Here is a 19,271-nt window from a genome sequence, read left to right on the forward strand (position 1 = left end):
GTGTATAAGAACATGAAGTTTGATGCAAAATACCTTTGGTTTTACAAAATAAACTCATTTGATTATTCACAAACTCAGTACCATTATCACTTCTAATAACTTTTATCCTTTTTTCAAACTGAGTTATCAATAGTTCATAAAAGTTGTTCAGATTTTCAAAAACTTCAGTTTTATTTGTTAACAAATAACACCAAACAGTTCTTGAAAAATCATCCACAATAGTTAAAAAGTATTTAAATCCTTCATAACTAGTAACTTTATATGGACCCCAAAGATCAAGATGAATTAATTCACCTATTGACTTAGACTTATGTTCACTAATAGGAAATGGAACTCTAACCTGTTTTGACCTATGACACACATCACAAGGTCCATGTTCTATACTTTTAACATCAACCATCTCTTTTAACACAGATAGAACCTGATCAGAGGGATGCCCTAATCTGCTATGCCACAGATTTGACTTAATAAAACTATTAAAGCAAACATTTACTGAATTACCATTCTTTCCCACAAAATATAATCCACTATCTTGACTACCAGTCACCAGGACTTTCCTTGATTTGGAATCCTGTAACACACAACTATTTTCATTAAACACAACACTAATGTCATTATCTTTTGCTAACCTATGCACAGAAATAAGATTAACATGGTACCCTGGGACATAGAAAACATCTTTTAATATAATGCCATCAGTTAACTTGACATTACCAATTTTTAAAACTTTAACATTTGTTCCATTAGGATGACCTACCTTAAGATCAAAATCAGAAACATCAACAACATTAAACATGTCTTTATCACTATTTACCATATGTTGACTAGCCCCAGAGTCAACAATCCAACTTATTATCCCTTCAAAAAACATAGAACTAGAACAACTAATACCACTTGTAACAAAACAAGACTCACCTCCTACACTTGTTGACTCCATCCCAGTACTTGACACATTAGCAGACTTATCACCAACTAAGCTCAACAACTTAGCTATCTGTTCAGGTGTAAAAGGAAAACCAGAAGTAGACTCACTAGAAGAGGATGCAACAGCAGCATTAGACTTATTATTTACACTAGCTTTACCAGAAGTATTATTAGTTCTTTTTCTAAAATTAGGAGGGTAACCAACAAGCTCAAAACATCTATCAACAGTGTGACCTAACATGTTACAATGTGTACATTTTAAAGCAGAGTTAGGTCCTCTTTGATTAGATGTCTTTTTCTTTGACTCATATGACTGGTTTGACTTAGAAGCAAAAGAAACATTCTGTCCTTTTGACCCACTACTAGTTAACCTATGTGATTCCTCCCTAGAAACCACAGAATAAGCAACCTTGACAGATGGAAAGGTTTCTCTGGTTAACAGATTTGTTCTTACTGGTTGATAAACATCATCAAGTCCCATAAGAAATTGCATTAGCTTGATTAACATTGTAAAATCATTATAATCTTTAGCTGCTTTACAAGAACATGTTGGCAGTTGAAGCATAGCATCAAACTGCTTCCACCTTGTTGTTAATCTATTATAATAGTCAGCAACTGTTGAACCATTTTGAGGTATACTATTTATTTTTTTGAACAAATCATAAACCACAGAACCATCTATCTTGTCATAAGTCTCTTTCAAATCCTCCCAAACCTCTGAAGCTAAACTAGAAAAAACTTGGCCTAAGAAAAGTTCCTCAGACACAGAGTTCAAAAGCCAAGTTAACACCACAGAATTACACCTATCCCACTGACTAGCAAGTACAGAATCCTCAGTGGATTTTTCACACTTTCCATTTATAAAACCAAACTTATTTTTGGCTTCTAAAGCAAGTTTCATAGATGCAGACCAAACAGCATAATTTTCAGTACCCTTCAACTTTACACTAACAATAGTAAGGGCACTAGAATCACTAGGATGTAGGTAAAGTGGATCTCCAATATCCAGTTTACCTATCAAGGTCTGAGATGTACTAGCACCTGGTATTGGTTGGTCCACTGGTTCTGGCTGAACCATGATGACACACAATCAAGTAGACAGATAATACTCACAAACAAACCAACAGATACAACAGATAACACTCTATCAAGAAAACAGATAAACACACCAATAAACCAACAGATATACAACACACTATGGCGAAGCTGTATCAGTATCAAGATTTCAGGTTCATCACTTATAGTGCCTGAACATGTCTTAATACAGGAGCCAAACCCTAAAAGAATCAAAAAACAATCAAACAATGGTGCCGGTCCTCACTACCCCGACTTCAACTAATCAACCAACAAAAACAATAAACTAACTACAAAGGAAAGGAAAGATCTCACAGTGGGTGCAATATCTTCACACACGATGAAGACCATAACCTTCTAGGGTTACTAGTCAACACCAAGAACAAAGAATAATCACTGGTTAGTTTGCTTTGAAACCTTCTAGGGTTTCAAAGACTAACACAGTCTTCACACGAATCCCAAGAACAGTGTCAAGATCCACACCGTTAAACTCCCAAGATCAGACAACAGAAAACACAGATCTACAAAAAAACAAACAATATCAGAGCAAATCTATACAAGATCAAACAGCGGAAAACTTAGATCTGGGTAAAAGAGCCTTTAAGCTCTGATACCATGTAAAACAGTATAGATCTATGACAACCACAACAAGATATAGCGACAAAACGTGACAAAATCTTATTATTTAACCCAAACCAGAAAAAGTACCCAAACCAAACCCAAGATCTCAAATGACTGAGATCTTTGTAATACAAAGTACAGATTCAACAGATTCACAAATCTGTTGAATATAAAGAAAGTACAAAACAAACAAATGAAAAATACAACTGAGATCAATATGATCTCATGAACTACAACAATCTCTGAACAGAGATCAACAACACTGAAGGTAGAAACTCTCCAACTCCAGATGAACAGATCAGCCGTACAACTTGGATGATCAAAGTGAACACGAAGAAGATACCAGAAACCCTAGAAAATATCTGTGTGAATGATGAGCTCCTTCTCTCTCTTCTGTTATATATCTGAAACAATTAAAAGATACAAATAGACCCCTTGATGTATATGAGACCTTATGAAAAAGACCTTGTATTTACACTTTACACCTTGGATCAAACCGACTTAACAAACACAGGCTCACAGCCCATAACGGCCAACAGCCCATAACCAATAACCAAACTATAACCAATAACTTTGAACAGAAGCCCAATAATAAACATAGCCCAACATGATATAACTACATGTTTGATGATATGAATTATCAAAATGTGAAATATATCATTTTAACATAATATACTGTCGTAAACATAATACTCAAAGTTTTAGTGTCGTCATGAACTCTTACTCTCTTTGCACAAAGATCAGGTGAATGGGGTGTTAGCGGGGATGGTGGGCGGTGAAGGTGTTACTGCGCGGTAACACGGCCACCATCCCCGTTTTGTATGCGACAAACTCAAACATCCGCGGACTACTCACCGCTTGTGCCATGTTGATTTTTTCGACCTCTTAACCCCTCAAATGGCTATGATTGACTAGGGAATGGTGAGAGGAGCAATGTTTTAAAAACCGATAAATACCGGCCGGTTATACCGGTATTACCGTTGTCGGATTTAAATCCGGTCCGAAACACCCCGGTAAGTAGGAGAAACGACATCGACTTTGTACCGGCGGTAAAATCCAGTATACCGGTTTGAACCGTTATACCGGTACTGGCTCAGGTCTGTTTTTGGGTTAGGATTTTACTTTTTATCGACCCATCTTCATGTTTACTTTCAACTTTAACCTAACGACTTTTAATATTTTATCTCCATTGATCAAAATTCAAAACTTGCTTCATCAATCCATCATTCGTGACTTGTTCCAGACTTCCATCACTCCATCATTCGTTCTAGATTTACATCTACATCCAATTTTGGATTATTTTTTGAGTTGATGTTGTAATTTATAGAATTATATAGTTAACTAGTCAACCCGGTTAAACCATTTTTGTGCCTAATCTGGTATGATTAAAAACCAAATTTTAAAACATTGGAGGGGAGCACCCCTTACGTTTGAGTGTAAAATAAAAAGTTGAGAGAGGAGTTAACATGGCACAATATGATTGACTGGAGTGGAGAGGTGACTACACCTCACGAAGGAAACGCCCCTTATACCCTAAGGTAACTATATGGAAACTAAGACTTCTCATGTTGATATTCATAGTAAATCATAGGAACTAGATGGATTCAATGTTCAATATATATTAACTAACACCAAAATGTCTTTTTGTTGAAATTACTCATTTTGATGGGATTAACTATATATAAATCCAATTCAAAGCAAAAGTTCTCTTGTTAAGCCACAATTAATTATTCCTATTTAAACACAAATCACTATTGCATAGGTTGATCATTGGTCTATTCACTACCAACAATAGTTCCAATTTACTTTGAGAAATTATTTATTTCCAAACTCGTCCATGTGAAACAAAGTTTCAAATAAAAGTTTACTACGCCAATGTGAGATAGCCCACTTGGTAGAGGCATATGTCTCTTAAGAGGGAGGTCTCAGGTTCAAGCCTCAGCAAAGGAAAATAATTAAAAGTAGTAACATTTGTCGTTCAAAAAAAAAAGTTTACTACGTATTGATAGAGTAGGAAATAAGGATCACATGAAAAAAAGAAATACATTGAAAACATATCTAAGTTGGATCTTGATTGAGAAACAAATCTTTTAGACTATCTCTAGTTGGTGGCTGTAAGACGTTTAACCAACCCTCTATAGTTTATATGTTACTCATTTCATTGTCTTTAATTTTTTTTTATATATATTTTATGCCGTTCAATGTAGACGACTAATTACACAATTTGAATACTATTAAAAAAAAAGAATACTACTATTAAAGGGCTGAATTGATATTAATGCCTGTATTCTCATAACTTTTATGATTATTAATAAATGAAAATTGATATTAATGCCTATATTCTCATAAGTTATTATTATTATGATTAATAAATGAAAATCAACTCTTGCAAGTTGCAAATGTCAACCCAAAACCATGTTCCTTCCATTAATTTGTGCGTTCTATACAGTTTGCAATATAATCATTTCGCCATAAAAAACAGTATTTGAATTTGACTTTTCCTTTTTATACTTTTTCAATCTTTCCCACTTGTGTATACATATTAATATACATCTATGTGTGTACATATATATATATATATACACACACACACATATATGAACATGTATTCATAAATACAAATCTAGCAAATCTTGTTGTGAAACTCTTGTTCACCAATGGAAAGGTCAAACCATGATTCAGAAATGGAGTTTCCTCAAGATTTTAGATGCCCAATATCCATGGAGATCATGAAAGATCCGGTGATCATCTCAACCGGAGTAACATATGAGCGTAAAAACATTCAAAAATGGTTCTTTAGCTACAAGAAGACCACATGTCCTGCCACCATGCAAAGTGTCGAAAATTTCGATATCACTCCTAACCACACCCTCAAGAGGCTCATTTTCGCGTGGCATAATAGCCATTCACCATCTTCAAGTTCACCATCATGCTCGCCTTCGTTTAGGCGAGATGAAATGGTGGCATTACTCAAGACCCTAAACTCGTCTCCATTCAAGGTAACTTCTTTGAGAAAACTTAAAGAAATTGTTGAAGATGGAGATGAGATGAAGCTTGATTTCATGTTATTAGGAGGACTAGAAGTGCTTTTTCAATTAATCATCCAAATATTAGCCGATAGTTCGGATTTCATGGTGTTTAGAGCTTGTGAGGAGGCTTTAGGGGTTCTTCAACATCTTCCTATATTGCAAGAAAGCGATGGGAAGGTGATTGAACTACTTTTGAAGCCCGAATTCATGAAGTCAATGGTTATTATCCTTCAAAGAGGAAGTAAAGAAGCTAGAGTTTACACAATGTCTATACTTAGAAAACTAGCAAACTTGGATTTCAATTGGAATGTTGTTTTAAATGATCAAGGTGTCGGTATGTTCAAATCCATTTTGGAACTTGCATCCGATGAGATTTCAACTAAAGTGAGTTCATCTGCTTTGCAAGTATTGATAAAGATTTTGGACTCGTCAAAGGAGTGTCGGTCAAAGGCTATTGAGGCGGGTGCAATGAGTAACCTAATTGAGCTCCTACCTGACTCTAACTCTGACTCTGACAGATCCAAGTGTGAGAAAATATTGCTTGCAATCAAATTATTGTGCGAATGCACAAATGGAAAAGTGGCATTTATTGAACACGCTCTAGGGATTGGCGCGGTATCAAGCAAATTGTTTGGTGTATCGGAGATAGCTTCAAATATTGGCATACATATCTTTTTGTTGATATGTAGTTTTCATGATCCAACAAATAAGGTTTTGGAGGATATGTTGATCTATGGGGTGGTCAAGAAACTCGTGATATTGATGCATATGAGCGGACCATCACCGACGAAGAACAAGATGGTTGATATGTTTAAAAAACATACCAACTTGTGGAGCCGATACCCTTGTTTTCCTAGCGAATTAAAAGGATTTATAGGCTCACATCGTGTATGAATAACTTCTTAGGGAAACCTAAAAACATGTGTGATAAACAAATCTTTTGTAAAATTTATGATATTTTGCTAGATAATATATATATATATAAAGGAAGATCTAGTCATTTAGAAATATGATGATGTAAAACCAGGGTTTTGTTTGTTTGTTATTTTTTGGGTTTGAAACAACTTTATATATCAATCTGTAGTTATATAAGCTTGATAATGTAAACAGGATGATTGACTGATTGTGTGTGCTATATATGTTCTAATTTTAGTATTTGAATTGCATTTGATATTGATATATGTTCTATAACATCTTACACATCATGAGCACGGAATCTTATTCCAATGAAGGATAATAATGGGGTGGGATTAGTAATCTTGTTATCTTAATTTCATATTTGATTAGAGAATCATATATCATACCTTTTTCATACCTGTTGAGAACCAATTATCTATTTATTATCTATCATGTTTGTCGATGTACCCTAGTCATTGAGTATAAACGTTTGAGATTTTATGTGGTTGAAAATACCATGTTGGAATGTTGATTATTCCGAAACCAATATTAAACCCACCTTAAAACGAATTAAAATATCAAACACTAAATCACACTTCTAACAATTCACACTTATTATAAATTTTAAAATTATAATATATATTAAAATATTTGGCTTCAATGCGGGTAAACGGTTTCAAATAATCGTGTAGGGTATCTGACAGGGCCGGCTATTGGGTCGGCCAACCCGTGCCGTCGCTCGAGGCCCAAATTTTTAAAGGGCCCGAAAAGTTTTTATAAGCTTTTATATGTATAGTAAATTATATATTTAATATATGCATTCATTTATTATAGATAAAAGTGTTGGTGGTAAAGTGGAAAAACCACTTAAAGGTAATATTAAGGTCTCAAGTTCAAGACATGTCTCTAGCATCAAAGTCTTATTTTTTTTTTCTGTAAATTCATTTTCCCATAGCATAATTTTGGGCCCAATTTTTTATTTCGCCCGAGGCCTAAATTACTTTTAGAGTTCTCGGAGACGGCTCTGGTATCTGAATGCCGTAGCTACAAAGGATTACAAGTTAACTAACCTTGTAAACTTTGTGCTACGTAATTGTGTAAGGTATCTGAAGTATGAAGTAAAAGGGGTTGTAAGACAATCACAGTCCTACAAAACGTAATTGTTAGACTCGCCACATAAGGATGTATCTCTGTGATATGATTACCCCCGGTGTGAGAATCAATAATCTTTTATAGAGAGAAAGTCAATGTAAGAAAGAGAGAGAGAGTATTGAGGGAATTCTCTGTATTTGGGTATTTGTCCAATTGACCCTTGCTGATGTCGATCTCTAATTTTGGTCCCCACTCGAACCTCACATGAGTGGTTCGTCTGGGCTTGTGTGTCGTAGTCTGGTGTTCATCTCTGGACTTACTTTTCGTATATTGCATTGTCTGTCGATCATAATTATTCTTATGAAAACTAACTTCCTGTGTTGTTGTGTTACCCCTTTAGTATCTACTAACTAATTACATACTTGAATACCACATCTATGAAAATTTTGCAACTAAGAATCGATTTCATATGTGCTTTGGGGAAAACATGTTTTACAAGGTGAAAACAACTAAACAAGCTACAATTTGAACTCGAAAAAACTTGAGGGGTGTAAAATGTAAGAAAAAAACTAGCAGAATCTTTTTTACTAACATAATAAAAGTAAGAGGATGCAATGTGTATTTAGTTTATAGTATGTGACCTAAACAGCAAAACATCAGAAATGAGCAAATTGTAAAAACTGGTGGTCGCCGGTGGTCAAAATCCCCAAATTCACAATGGCGGTGCGACAGAGAGCGGTGGCGACGCTGCCGACGCTTATGAGAGCGTTACGAAAGGAATCACCATCGATTCCACAGCGATTGCCCTCACTCCGACGAGGTTTCTCGTTATACGATCAGGTTAATCTCATCGATAACGTTCCAGAAGATCAATTGCGATTTCAAGGGTATAAAAGCTGTTTCCGATTCGTTTTTCAGTTAATCTTATGTTTTTTATTTGTTTATGATACTCTGGAGTGTTGATTTAACCTAATTATGTGGTTTTATTTGAGTTATTGTTGTGTGATTGGTAGTTAGGGTTTGAGGTGTTGTACTTGTCGGATTATTCGTTATACTTGAAATTAGGTACGTAAATGGACTGGTGGAACACTAACTGAACAAATGAACGGACACGAACGCTTAAACGAACGGATTTTATTGTTCGTGTTGGTTTGTTAAGAAAACGAATGTGTCCGTGCTTGTTTATGTTCGTTCGTTAATATTCTGTTGGAACGGTTCACGAATGTAAACTAACATATATGAACGAACATAAACGAACGCCTGCATTAAGTAAACATATACCATGACCATTGCCTCCAACGGTTAAAATGCAAATAAAGATGTCTTAATAAAGGTTTTTCAAATACGAAACTCAAATTGATTTTAAGTTAATGTTAGTAATGCATATATTTAATTCAATATAAAAACAAGCAAATGGAAATGAATGGATGTAAATGAACGTGAATGAGCGGACATAACCTAACATGAATGAACAGACATAAACGAACGTAAATGAAGGAACGAGACGTGTGTTCATGACTTCATGTTTGTTCATTTGGTTAAAATGGACAAAAGTTTGCGTTCATGTTCGTTTGTTTATTAAATGAAATAATGAACAGACATAGAACTTCCCGCCGAACGTTTCGTTGAACGTTCGGATCGTTTTATAGGCCTACTTGAAATCACTCTGTTTCACGGTTAACATGAATGGCCAATGCGTTATTATACAAAACTTTATGCTCCATATGTTTAACTCATCCATTTTCTTATGTTCATAGGTATACCGATTCTGGATTCACTGTTAACGGGGTGGAATATGAAGGCAGTTTGCTCTGTGTAGGTAACTTGCTATTGTCTTGGACTCCGAAAAAAATGTCGGATATAACTATAGACAGGTATGCATATTTCATATGTTATCTTATTTCCTATCTGTTGAATCATTTAAACTATCCTATTCCTTTCAACTGTATGAGTATATCAATCTGGTGCAGCCTATCCATCTTCCAAGCAGTGCGACCTATACCAGGTAAGATGATTATTATGTTTTGATTCACAGGGAAATATTTCGTTACCGTCAATTAGTTATGATAATTACGTGCGTAGTATTGGCTGGTGCATCTATTTTTGACGGTGAAAATAATTTTTTATTTCAGAAATTTTGATACTTGGCACCGGAAGATATATCCAACCTGTTGATCCTGAAATACGCAAGTTCATTCGTTCTACAGGCATGAAGTTAGAGGCTATTGACTCGGTGAGATTTTTTCATTTTTTGTCACATTTTAGTTACATATTACAATATATTTAACACTAAATGATACCAGAAAGTAGAAATATGATGTTAAATCTGTTCGTTGTATGAATAAATAATCCATGCATGATATGTATACGGTATACCTATATGTATATGTATCCTTCTCACTTCTGCTTGTATGATTTATGATGTGGACACATTTGTGCAGAGAAATGCGTCATCTACATATAATATATTAAATGAAGAAGGCAGGATTGTAGCTGCTGCACTTCTTCCATATGGAGTTTCTTCTTAGTAACTTCTAGAAGCTTTCTACTTTACGGTTTCGATGTTGGACAAACGTTACTAGGTTGTTGGAATGTTGAAAAGATCATCCCTGATGTCTGATAATCATGCTTTGCTTTGAGGTTAAAGAAGCTATGGTGACAAAGATTTGATATTTTTTTAATGAAATGTGTGTAGAATAAACTTGAGTTTTATTTCATTGCTGGCATGATTGGAACTAAAGTGAGAAAAATGGTTCATATTATATAGAGTAAACTTCTGTTTTGCTCCCTGTGGTTTGGTCACTTTAACGGTTTTGCCCAAACCTTTAAAAATAGCCATTTTCCTCCAATAGTTTGTTATGGTTTTTTCGTTTTACTCCCCGCCTCTAACTTCATCCAAATTGTCTGTTTTTTTTTTCATTTTGCTCCCTGCAGGGAGCAAAATGGAAAAACCATAGCAAACTATTGGAGGAAAATGGCTATTTTTAAAGGTTTGGGGCAAAACTGTTAAAGTGAACAAACCACAGGGAGCAAAACAGAAGTTTACTCTATTATATATTAACCATTGTTAAGTTGATGTTTTAAAGTCTGCAATTTGAATGAGAAACCAAGAGCAAAAGTTCACATGATAACAGTCAACTTGCTTAAACTTGAATTTTTGAAGATTATATTGATATTGCATAATTTTGTCTATTTATTTAAGAATAATATATATTTTTTGGAAAAATTAAATAATTTTTGCAGGGTGTGTCCATAAACCGTTGAAAACGACCTTGCCGCACAGATCAAAGTAGTTAGGCCAGTTTGAGATTTGTATAGTTCGGTTCACGGTTAGTTTGTATGTATAATATTCATTGATATTTTTCTTTTAAAACTTCTACTACAAACTAGCTATTAAAAAATTACATAAGTCGCTTTGAACTGTCAAAACCGAACTTTAAAACTGCTAAACTCAGCTAGTCTGACTGACCAATCAAACCCAACCAGTTTGGTTTGTCGTTTTTCTGAAGCCGTTGTTAGTGGTTTAGCTTAGCTGACTGGTCATGAACACCCCTGCTCCTAACAACCTAAAATTGATTGGAATTGGGTTTTGTTTCAACTAAAAAGCGAGCCTGAGAATCGAAAATTTTGATTATTTAGAAATGAAGAATGGTTGGACCGGAATTCATTAAGTTGGTTTGGTTAGCCTGGTTATGGGTCATGACTGGAATTCGTTAAGTTGGTTTGGTTAGCCTGGTTACTGGTCATAGAGGAGTAGATATTTGATTACCACTTACTTATAGAGAGGATGGGTGACCGAAAAGGTATGGATTGAACGAGAATTACCTTAGCTTCCTTGGTTTTATTGCGTGCACGATTGGGTTTATTTGTGTGGCTTGAAAGTTATTTAATTTTGAGGAACTTTTTCGGACTTGTGTGTAGGCCCGTTCATGGGTTATGGGTCAGACCAAACCTATAGAAACCAGAGCGGGTAGCGGACTTGTTTTTCAAACGTGTTTCGGTTGGTCTAGGTCATGTCATATCCTGTTAGTTCCTGGACATGCGAAGTAGCCATTATGTTGGGCTGAGCTTCTGGTTAAATGCAATGTATCGATTTGCTGCAGAATCAATTCTTACAGCAAAGCAGTCGTGCTCTTTGAGCTTTACAATCAATGGTGGTGATCATGCCTGGAAAACGGGCTGCTCTGCGGGCATGGGCGGATCTTAATAGGGCTTTGGCAGGGCCACGGCCCGGACAAGTTTTTCGGCCGTAGTGCTAATTTGCCGCATTTCGATCGAAATTTTTTATATATACTACGTTTGGCCCGGGCTTGCCCGGGTTTTTTTTAGTGCCCGTGTCTTTCGGCCCTGGCACGTTCAACGGGCAAGATCCGCCACTGTCTGCGGGCAGGTAATGGGTTAGAACAAGTCGTTCTAAACAATTACGCTAAAGTATATTATTCACATACTATTCGCATACGTATGTGTAACTTTTTCGTGCGATAAGTCAACTATTTGTGTCAGTTACCATGCGAAAACTATCAAGCAAAAACTAAACTTGTTGCGCGTAAGTTCGAACTTTTGTTGGGTAAAGCCATGTGAAAACATATATGTGGAACCCTAGAATGCGACAATGACGATTGTTTCCAGAAACCGTGTGAGCGAGATGTAGCCGAACCCAGAAGATAAGGGACTAGAACCCCATAATTCAATTATGAAGATATAACCCAGAATTCAAGCCATGTGTTGGCCTCATGTTGATTATTAAATCGAAAAAATAATATATAATCTAAGAGGAAAATATTAAAAATATTCAGTATTCACTTGTGTATATATTGATAATTTTGTTACATAACACAAATCCTTAATCACAATTAGCAAACAAGATGTCAATATATAGATAAATAACATATAGTTTTGAGTCCAATATATTGAGCTCAAATAATATATGATCACCTCACTCGATAACATACGTTAACATGTGAATGAAGCAGTTAGTTATTCCACTTTCGTGCTACCTCACATGTTTTGACTTCACGCGGGTTGATCCATAGTTTTCCATCTTTGCATTACTAAATGTAAGGGCGCGCTGTAGTTTTTCTTATTGGAAACGCTTTAACTTCCGTCAAATATGATGCAGAAACAGGCCTATGGTCTGAGAATCTAATCTCAGCCCGTTTGTAGCTTAGTTGTCGTATCCCCTTCCCATATGAAAGTATACGGTCACACCTTATGAGAACATGTGGTTTAGCAAAAGATTAAGATATAAGAATAAATAACCATGAAAGTTAAATATATTTCTAAATTGTGGTCATACCATGCGGGGGTACGCCTCCGCCTACCACTTTTAGGATCCTTGCCATAATATATATCTGAATTCGGCTCGTATTTGTAAGTTGGTGGAAAATTTAAAACGCCTTCTGTCCACCCATCAAACGCTCCTCCTAGTTTTAGCTACAAATTTATTGTAATTGTTTTTAATTGAACAATATTTGATGAGTATAAGGTAAAAAATGATATGTGTTAGTTAGGTACAAGTTTATTAGGAAAATGATATGTGTCAATTCACACTGTGTTTTGTTAGCTAACACGTTAAAAGGGGGTAAAATCCAAGTATTTTGGGTATGACTGCAAACGAACCAAATGTTCGGCGAACAATTCGTGAACCGTTCGGCGAACAGTTCGTTTTTGTTCGTTCGTTTATTAAACAAACGAACACGAACAAGAAATTTCGTTCGTTTAGTTAAATGAACAAACATGAACAGAGGTCGTGTTCGTTCGTTTATGTTCGTGAACGTTCCGTAACGTGTTCGTTTGTGTTCAATGGTTCATTAGTGTTTTTAGTTTTTATATTTATTTAAATACTTCAAAATTCCGACAAATTAAACATCTAATAAGTGTCAGTGTATTATATATTTTGTTGATGAACGATTGTTTGTGTTCGTTTGTTTCAATTTTTGTTCATGAATATTAGTTTGTGCTAATTTGTGTTCGTCAATATTCGTTTTTGTTTGTTGACTAAAATTAACAAACAAACACGAACAAGTTCATATCCTTTCGTTTTTGTTTGTTGACTAAAATTAACAAACAAACACGAACAAGTTCATATCCTTAACAAACGAACACGAACATAAAATCTCATTCGATAAGTGTTCGTGAACGGCTCGTAAACATATATATTTCTTAACAAACAAACACGAACAAGGTCTTGTTCGTGTTCGTTCGGTTCGTTTGCAGCCCTAGTTTTTGCTAACAAGTCAAATATGCCAAATGAGTCAAAATTTCTCAAATGTGTGTTATACTAACTTTTTATATTGCTTTATTAAAAAAATTAAGATATAATCATATCATAACAACTTAATTACCTGATCACTTTCTAACAGCTTGGGCCATGCATTTTTGGAAATCAAATCACACGTTTCCTCATATGGCAAACTAAGTCGGTAATTAAGATCTCCCAACCATAAAATTCGTCTGAAAATTAGAAACTCAAATTGTAAGATGTCCTTGAAACTAAAAATTAAAACAGTTTTCATGTAACCAAATATAAGTGAACTTCAAATAATAACAACTAGTTTTTTCCCCGCGGTGGAGGTTTTGTCGTTTCCCCCCATGCCATACGGTAAAATTTGTTCGTTATCGATTCGGCTTGTCGAAAATATAAAAAGCGAATAGCGATACCGATTTTGATAATACATGTACCGGCCATAGTTATTAAAGGCGCTAAGCGCACTCAAGACGCATAGGCCTCGCCTGGGGCCTAGGCGCAAAGCGCAAAAAAAAAGCGAGGGCCTGAGAAAACTTAAGCGCATAATGAAAAAAAAAGAGTTAAAAATATATTATGTATTAGAAAAAGAATACTATTCTTCAAATAAAATAAAGAGTCTAAAATAAACAAATTCTATTATATAAAACTATGTATCAACTATTTAAAACCAAAAGTTCTAAAAACATTAGTGTAGAAAACTAGTTTTCCTTAGATAAAATTAGAAATCTAGCTAGAATCTTGTCGGAATTTAGAGAATTTGGTCGGAAACTATCCGGAATCTAGGAATCTCGCCGGAATGTGCGCCTGAACCATCACCTGGAGAATTAAAGCGCAATTTCCTCGACTTAAAGCGCAACTGCCTCACCTCGCTTGAAAAATGGGCCTAGGCGCTAGAGGCGATGCCTTTTAATAACTATGGTACCAGCAATGATGTTATTCGCTCATTATAGGTTTGGTTTTTAAATATATTTACTATAACTCATTAATAGTCACGTCGCAATGTTTTTATAGTGAAAATGAGCGTTAAGTAACACCAAGGCTAGTCATGCTTTCCTTGAAATCGAACCTGAGTCGTGACATTCACGATGCAAGATACTAACCATCGGGTGTTGTGCAATTGTTAACTCCTATCGTTCAATCGTTGCAACTTACATTTTTAATATTATGTGTATATTGAGTCAAATTGTGTTATAGTGTAACATAAACTTACTCATGATCCATAATGCTCTTTGGAAGTGCATCTTTTGACATTGAATTAAAACATGTTCTTTTATATATTTCTTGCACATCAACATTCCTTTTAGCAATATCAATGTCCGTCTCACCAGCCGTTAAATGAGTGCATATAAAACAGAAATTTGTCTGATATATAGACATACTCACTGAGACAGAACCCTGTAAAAGAAATACAAAATCATTGCAAATAATCAACTTCTAGTTATGTAAAGATTATGTAATATTTGGTCATTTTACTTAGAGTTAAGTGCCATTTACGTCTCTGTGGTTTGTTCACAGGGCCGGCTCCATAGCTTTGTTAACCTAGGCACGGGCCTAGGACCACCAAAAAATAAGGGCCTCCAAGTTTTTATACATAGTATATTTATTAGGCATAAACAAATACGTTTATTTCAAAACTAAACTAGTTTTTTATTGAAAGAGCCCAAAGTAAATATTGTTTAGCAAAAAATGGCCCAGTTTCAAAGCCCATTTCGTATTAATTTCCATGTATTACAACACAACAACCATCGACCTAATCATCATTATTCAGCGGCCTAAAGTCCCTAAGATACTACCGCAATCATCGTTCCCACTTCCCATCGCAACCTTCTTTCAATTTCTAAGCAATCGGCTATCACTAGACGAAATAAGTAACTGTAATCGCCCATGGCGATGGGTCTATCGGGATTGGAGGAGAGTTTATGGGTGAAATTAAGGCCCCAACTTCATAATTCGCTTAGGGTCTCCAAAAACATTGGAACGGCCCTGTTTGTTCACTTTTGCCATTTCAGGCCAAATTTCAAAATTGTACCATTTTCCTCCCGACGTTCTTGAAATGTGCCACACTATCTTTCACAAACTGTATTATTACAACTAATTAACGTATTATAATTACTTCATGTCACATAATCATTGTCACCCCTAATAATCTTTTTTTTTTTTTTTTTGGAAAAACTTATACTAAAATTTTCGTAGGAAGAAACAAACCTTATTATCGACGCCCTTTTGACCGACATCAACGATTGACACATCTATATTTTGTATATGTTTCCTCAAGCTTCCATGGACCCAAATGGTAATAAAAATACCAACCATTTGCTTGCTTACTATTTTGGCATATTGTGATTTGGAATCTGTGAAAGAATCTTCTACATTTTCTTTAGAATCTGTTGTTGAAGAATCATTAGATGTGCGTAATGCCACTTCAGTGTCGCTATCACTTTCTAATATCGTGTTTATAGGTTGAATATTGTTTAGCGTTTTGCGAATGATGTTTTCCCATATTGGAATAGGACAGGTGTCTTCAGAACCAATAACATAGCTAGCTTCTAAAGGTATGATTTCCTGAAAACTACAAAAAAAGCATGCTTGTTGAGAATAAAAAAAAAGGTAAGTTTGCTTGTATGTAAAACATAATGATTTTAAAGTTAAAGAGTTAATTACTGTTTTCATCCCTGTGGTTTGTTAAAAATCACTATTTCAGTCCATTAGTTTAAAAATTGCGATTTCAATCCCTGTGGTTTCACTTTCGTAACCATTTCAGTTCTTGTGGTTTCACTTTCATAACGATTTCAATCCATTATTCTGTTAAGTACAGGGACTGAAATGGTTACGAGGTGGACTGAAATGGTTACGAACGTGAAACTACAGGGACTGAAATCGCAATTTTTAAACTAATGGACTGAAATAGTGATTTTTGACAAACCACAGGGAAGAAAACAGTAATTAACTCTTAAAATAACAACTGGAAAACATGGTTTCTATATTGGCGTGCATCATAGACTACATTTTTCATGGAAATGCAAGCGTGTTAGCTACTTTGATACACAAAAAATATAAATATACATTTCTCATAAAGTTATACCAATCTGTATTATGGTAGTTTTTGGTGTCGGTGCATTTTAGTGTATCTACGTCCCGATGTAATTTTTTTAGATCGTGTTATAAGTAGCATGTACAGGTAACAGAAATACAAACGTACATGTTATCAAAGTGAAAAATATTCGATTTAGCGCCCCGCAACGTGGGCATGGCATAAACTAGTTATATACATATATGTGAAGGTCAATTCGGGTATATCTGTTGTTATCGTGTCAAACTGGTAAATTTAAAAATAGCTAAATACCGGAAATGATTGGATTGTTTAAAAGTCACCCTTAGACTATGTGTAGTGGTTAAGAAAAATAATGCCCCCACCATGGGGCATTATCCTACACGTGGCATCCCAGTCAGCATGGGCATTATTGCAAAAGTGGTGTAGTGGGCATAATGCCTAATAATGCCCCTACCAATCATTAAACAAAAAAAAAAGCAAACTCACACTCCCATTGGCTAGTCAAACCTTGGCAGACTGAAGAACACTCCCATTGGCAACATGCACTTGCTCATTTGACCACTTCAGCGTTTTATTTAAAACGCCAACATGCAAACCTTTAAAAAAAACGCCTTATAACGCCCGGTGTTGTGGGGGGAGGGGCGTTTTGGGGCCTTTTTTTTTTCAATTTTTTTTAAAAACCACACCCCACTACGGGTGGTCTTAGGTTGGGGTGTGAGATAAAACCCCCTAGGGGTTTTAAAGCACCACGTCTTCGCCACATCAGCGCCATGTAGGGTAAGACTACGTACATCAAATCACAAAAGTAATTCGGCCTCTCCCCTAACCTGGCGCCATTTTTATTGTAGTTATATTTAAACTAAAAAGATAAACTTACCCAATCACATATATGTCTGCAGGGTTATCAATATCCAACCAGTCTCTAATATCCAGGTCCTCTAGTGGCAGTTTCCCTTCAACATTCCAAGTATGAGCAGATACTCTTAACAACATCAAAAGTAACATTCAATAAATTAAAAGTTTTAAGGAGGTAGTACTTTAATTAGATCAACATAACATAAACCAAAAATTGATATTCAGTGTGTGATTTGTGAATCATGTATTGTATAACCTGAGTCCCTTTGATTCAATTTGAAACTCATCTCCTTTCTTATCCTTGGATCCCGATTCATTCGACCAATAAGACATCACTTGCTTCTTCATCTTGTCCACAAATACTTTCAGCTGATCAACTGCTATATGTTTCCCATCAAACTAGCTAGCAAGTAACAACATCCACAATTAAAGAATACTACAAAGAAGACCAAACCTAATTAATGGTCTTTCTATAGAAAGTAATATTATTTAAATTTAAAGAATACTACAAACAAGAACAAACCGTCCACTTTATTATTATAAACAAGTTGCCTTTTGTTATAACATAATATATAATTATAATTATAAATCTATACTATATAATAAAGAGTAAATTACAAGTTTTGTCCTTTATGTATGTCCCAAATTGCAGGCGCTATCCTTTGTCTTTAAAATTGATGAGTTTTGTCCTTAATGTTTGCAAATCTTGCACGTTATGTCCTTTAGGCCAAACCCAGTTAGATTTTTTGGTTAAAACCATGGTTGCAAAAATCGCGACTAGCCAGCGATTAATCGCTGACTAGTCGCTAGTCGCCCATCAACTGAGTAATTTTCAGCTAATCAGTAAAAAAATCGCTAGTCGGCCTAGTCGGCCCTAATCGCGACTAGTCGGTCGGGAAAAATCGGAAAAAATCGGAAAAAACAAAAAAAATCTGAAAAAATCAGAAAAAATTGGAAAAAAACACATATTCCGCCCAAAACCTCCCAGATTCCGGCCAAAACTTATCCACTTAAAAAAATTACGTATAAAAATATATGTATATATGTATAAAAACTTAAAATTATACATAAAAAGTCTGATCCGATTAATCCCGAGTAGTCGCTAGTCCCTACCTCACCGACCCGCTAGCGACTAACCTTGGTTAAAACTGATCATGTGCAAGGCACATGAGGGTATAATAGTCTTTTTATCTCTATTATTTAAAAAAATCTGAAAATCAAAATTTATATTAAAACCTGCACTCTCTCTTCATCCCTCACTCTCTCTCGCTCTCTTCTCTCTCTCTCCTCTCTCCATCTGCGGAGGAGATGCACCACCACCACCGCCATACCCTTCACCTCCACCACCGCCGCCATACCCTTCACCTCCACCTTCACTCCCCACCACAACCGCCGCCATCCCCTTCAACTTCACATCCACCAACATCAGTGCCACAATCATCACCACCATCCCCTTCACACCACCACCATCACCGCCACA

At 35.5% G+C, this 19,271-nt stretch overlaps 2 protein-coding genes and 1 pseudogene across 2 annotated transcripts; 2 read left to right on the top strand and 1 right to left on the bottom strand.

Moving 5' to 3' along the window:
- The first annotated feature begins 5,239 nt into the window (after nucleotides 1-5,239).
- Nucleotides 5,240-6,658, top strand: LOC110942338 (E3 ubiquitin-protein ligase PUB23). Its single transcript, XM_022184093.2, has one exon. The coding sequence runs from the start codon at nucleotides 5,277-5,279 to the stop codon at nucleotides 6,540-6,542; it is 1,266 nt and encodes a 421-aa protein (XP_022039785.1). The 5' UTR covers nucleotides 5,240-5,276; the 3' UTR covers nucleotides 6,543-6,658.
- Nucleotides 6,659-8,300: 1,642 nt separating this feature from the next.
- Nucleotides 8,301-10,410, top strand: LOC110942337 (NADH dehydrogenase [ubiquinone] 1 alpha subcomplex assembly factor 3). The gene is made up of 5 exons (XM_022184092.2): nucleotides 8,301-8,524; nucleotides 9,395-9,511; nucleotides 9,608-9,642; nucleotides 9,770-9,870; nucleotides 10,079-10,410. Exons 1-5 carry the CDS (start codon nucleotides 8,355-8,357, stop codon nucleotides 10,163-10,165), a joined length of 510 nt encoding a protein of 169 aa, XP_022039784.1. The 5' UTR covers nucleotides 8,301-8,354; the 3' UTR covers nucleotides 10,166-10,410.
- A 2,007-nt stretch (nucleotides 10,411-12,417) lies between these two features.
- LOC110942335 lies at nucleotides 12,418-18,228 on the bottom strand (annotated as a pseudogene).
- Between the last annotated feature and the right edge of the window lie 1,043 nt (nucleotides 18,229-19,271).

This window comes from Helianthus annuus, chromosome 5 (assembly GCF_002127325.2).
Source record: "Helianthus annuus cultivar XRQ/B chromosome 5, HanXRQr2.0-SUNRISE, whole genome shotgun sequence".
Taxonomy (NCBI): domain Eukaryota; kingdom Viridiplantae; phylum Streptophyta; class Magnoliopsida; order Asterales; family Asteraceae; genus Helianthus; species Helianthus annuus.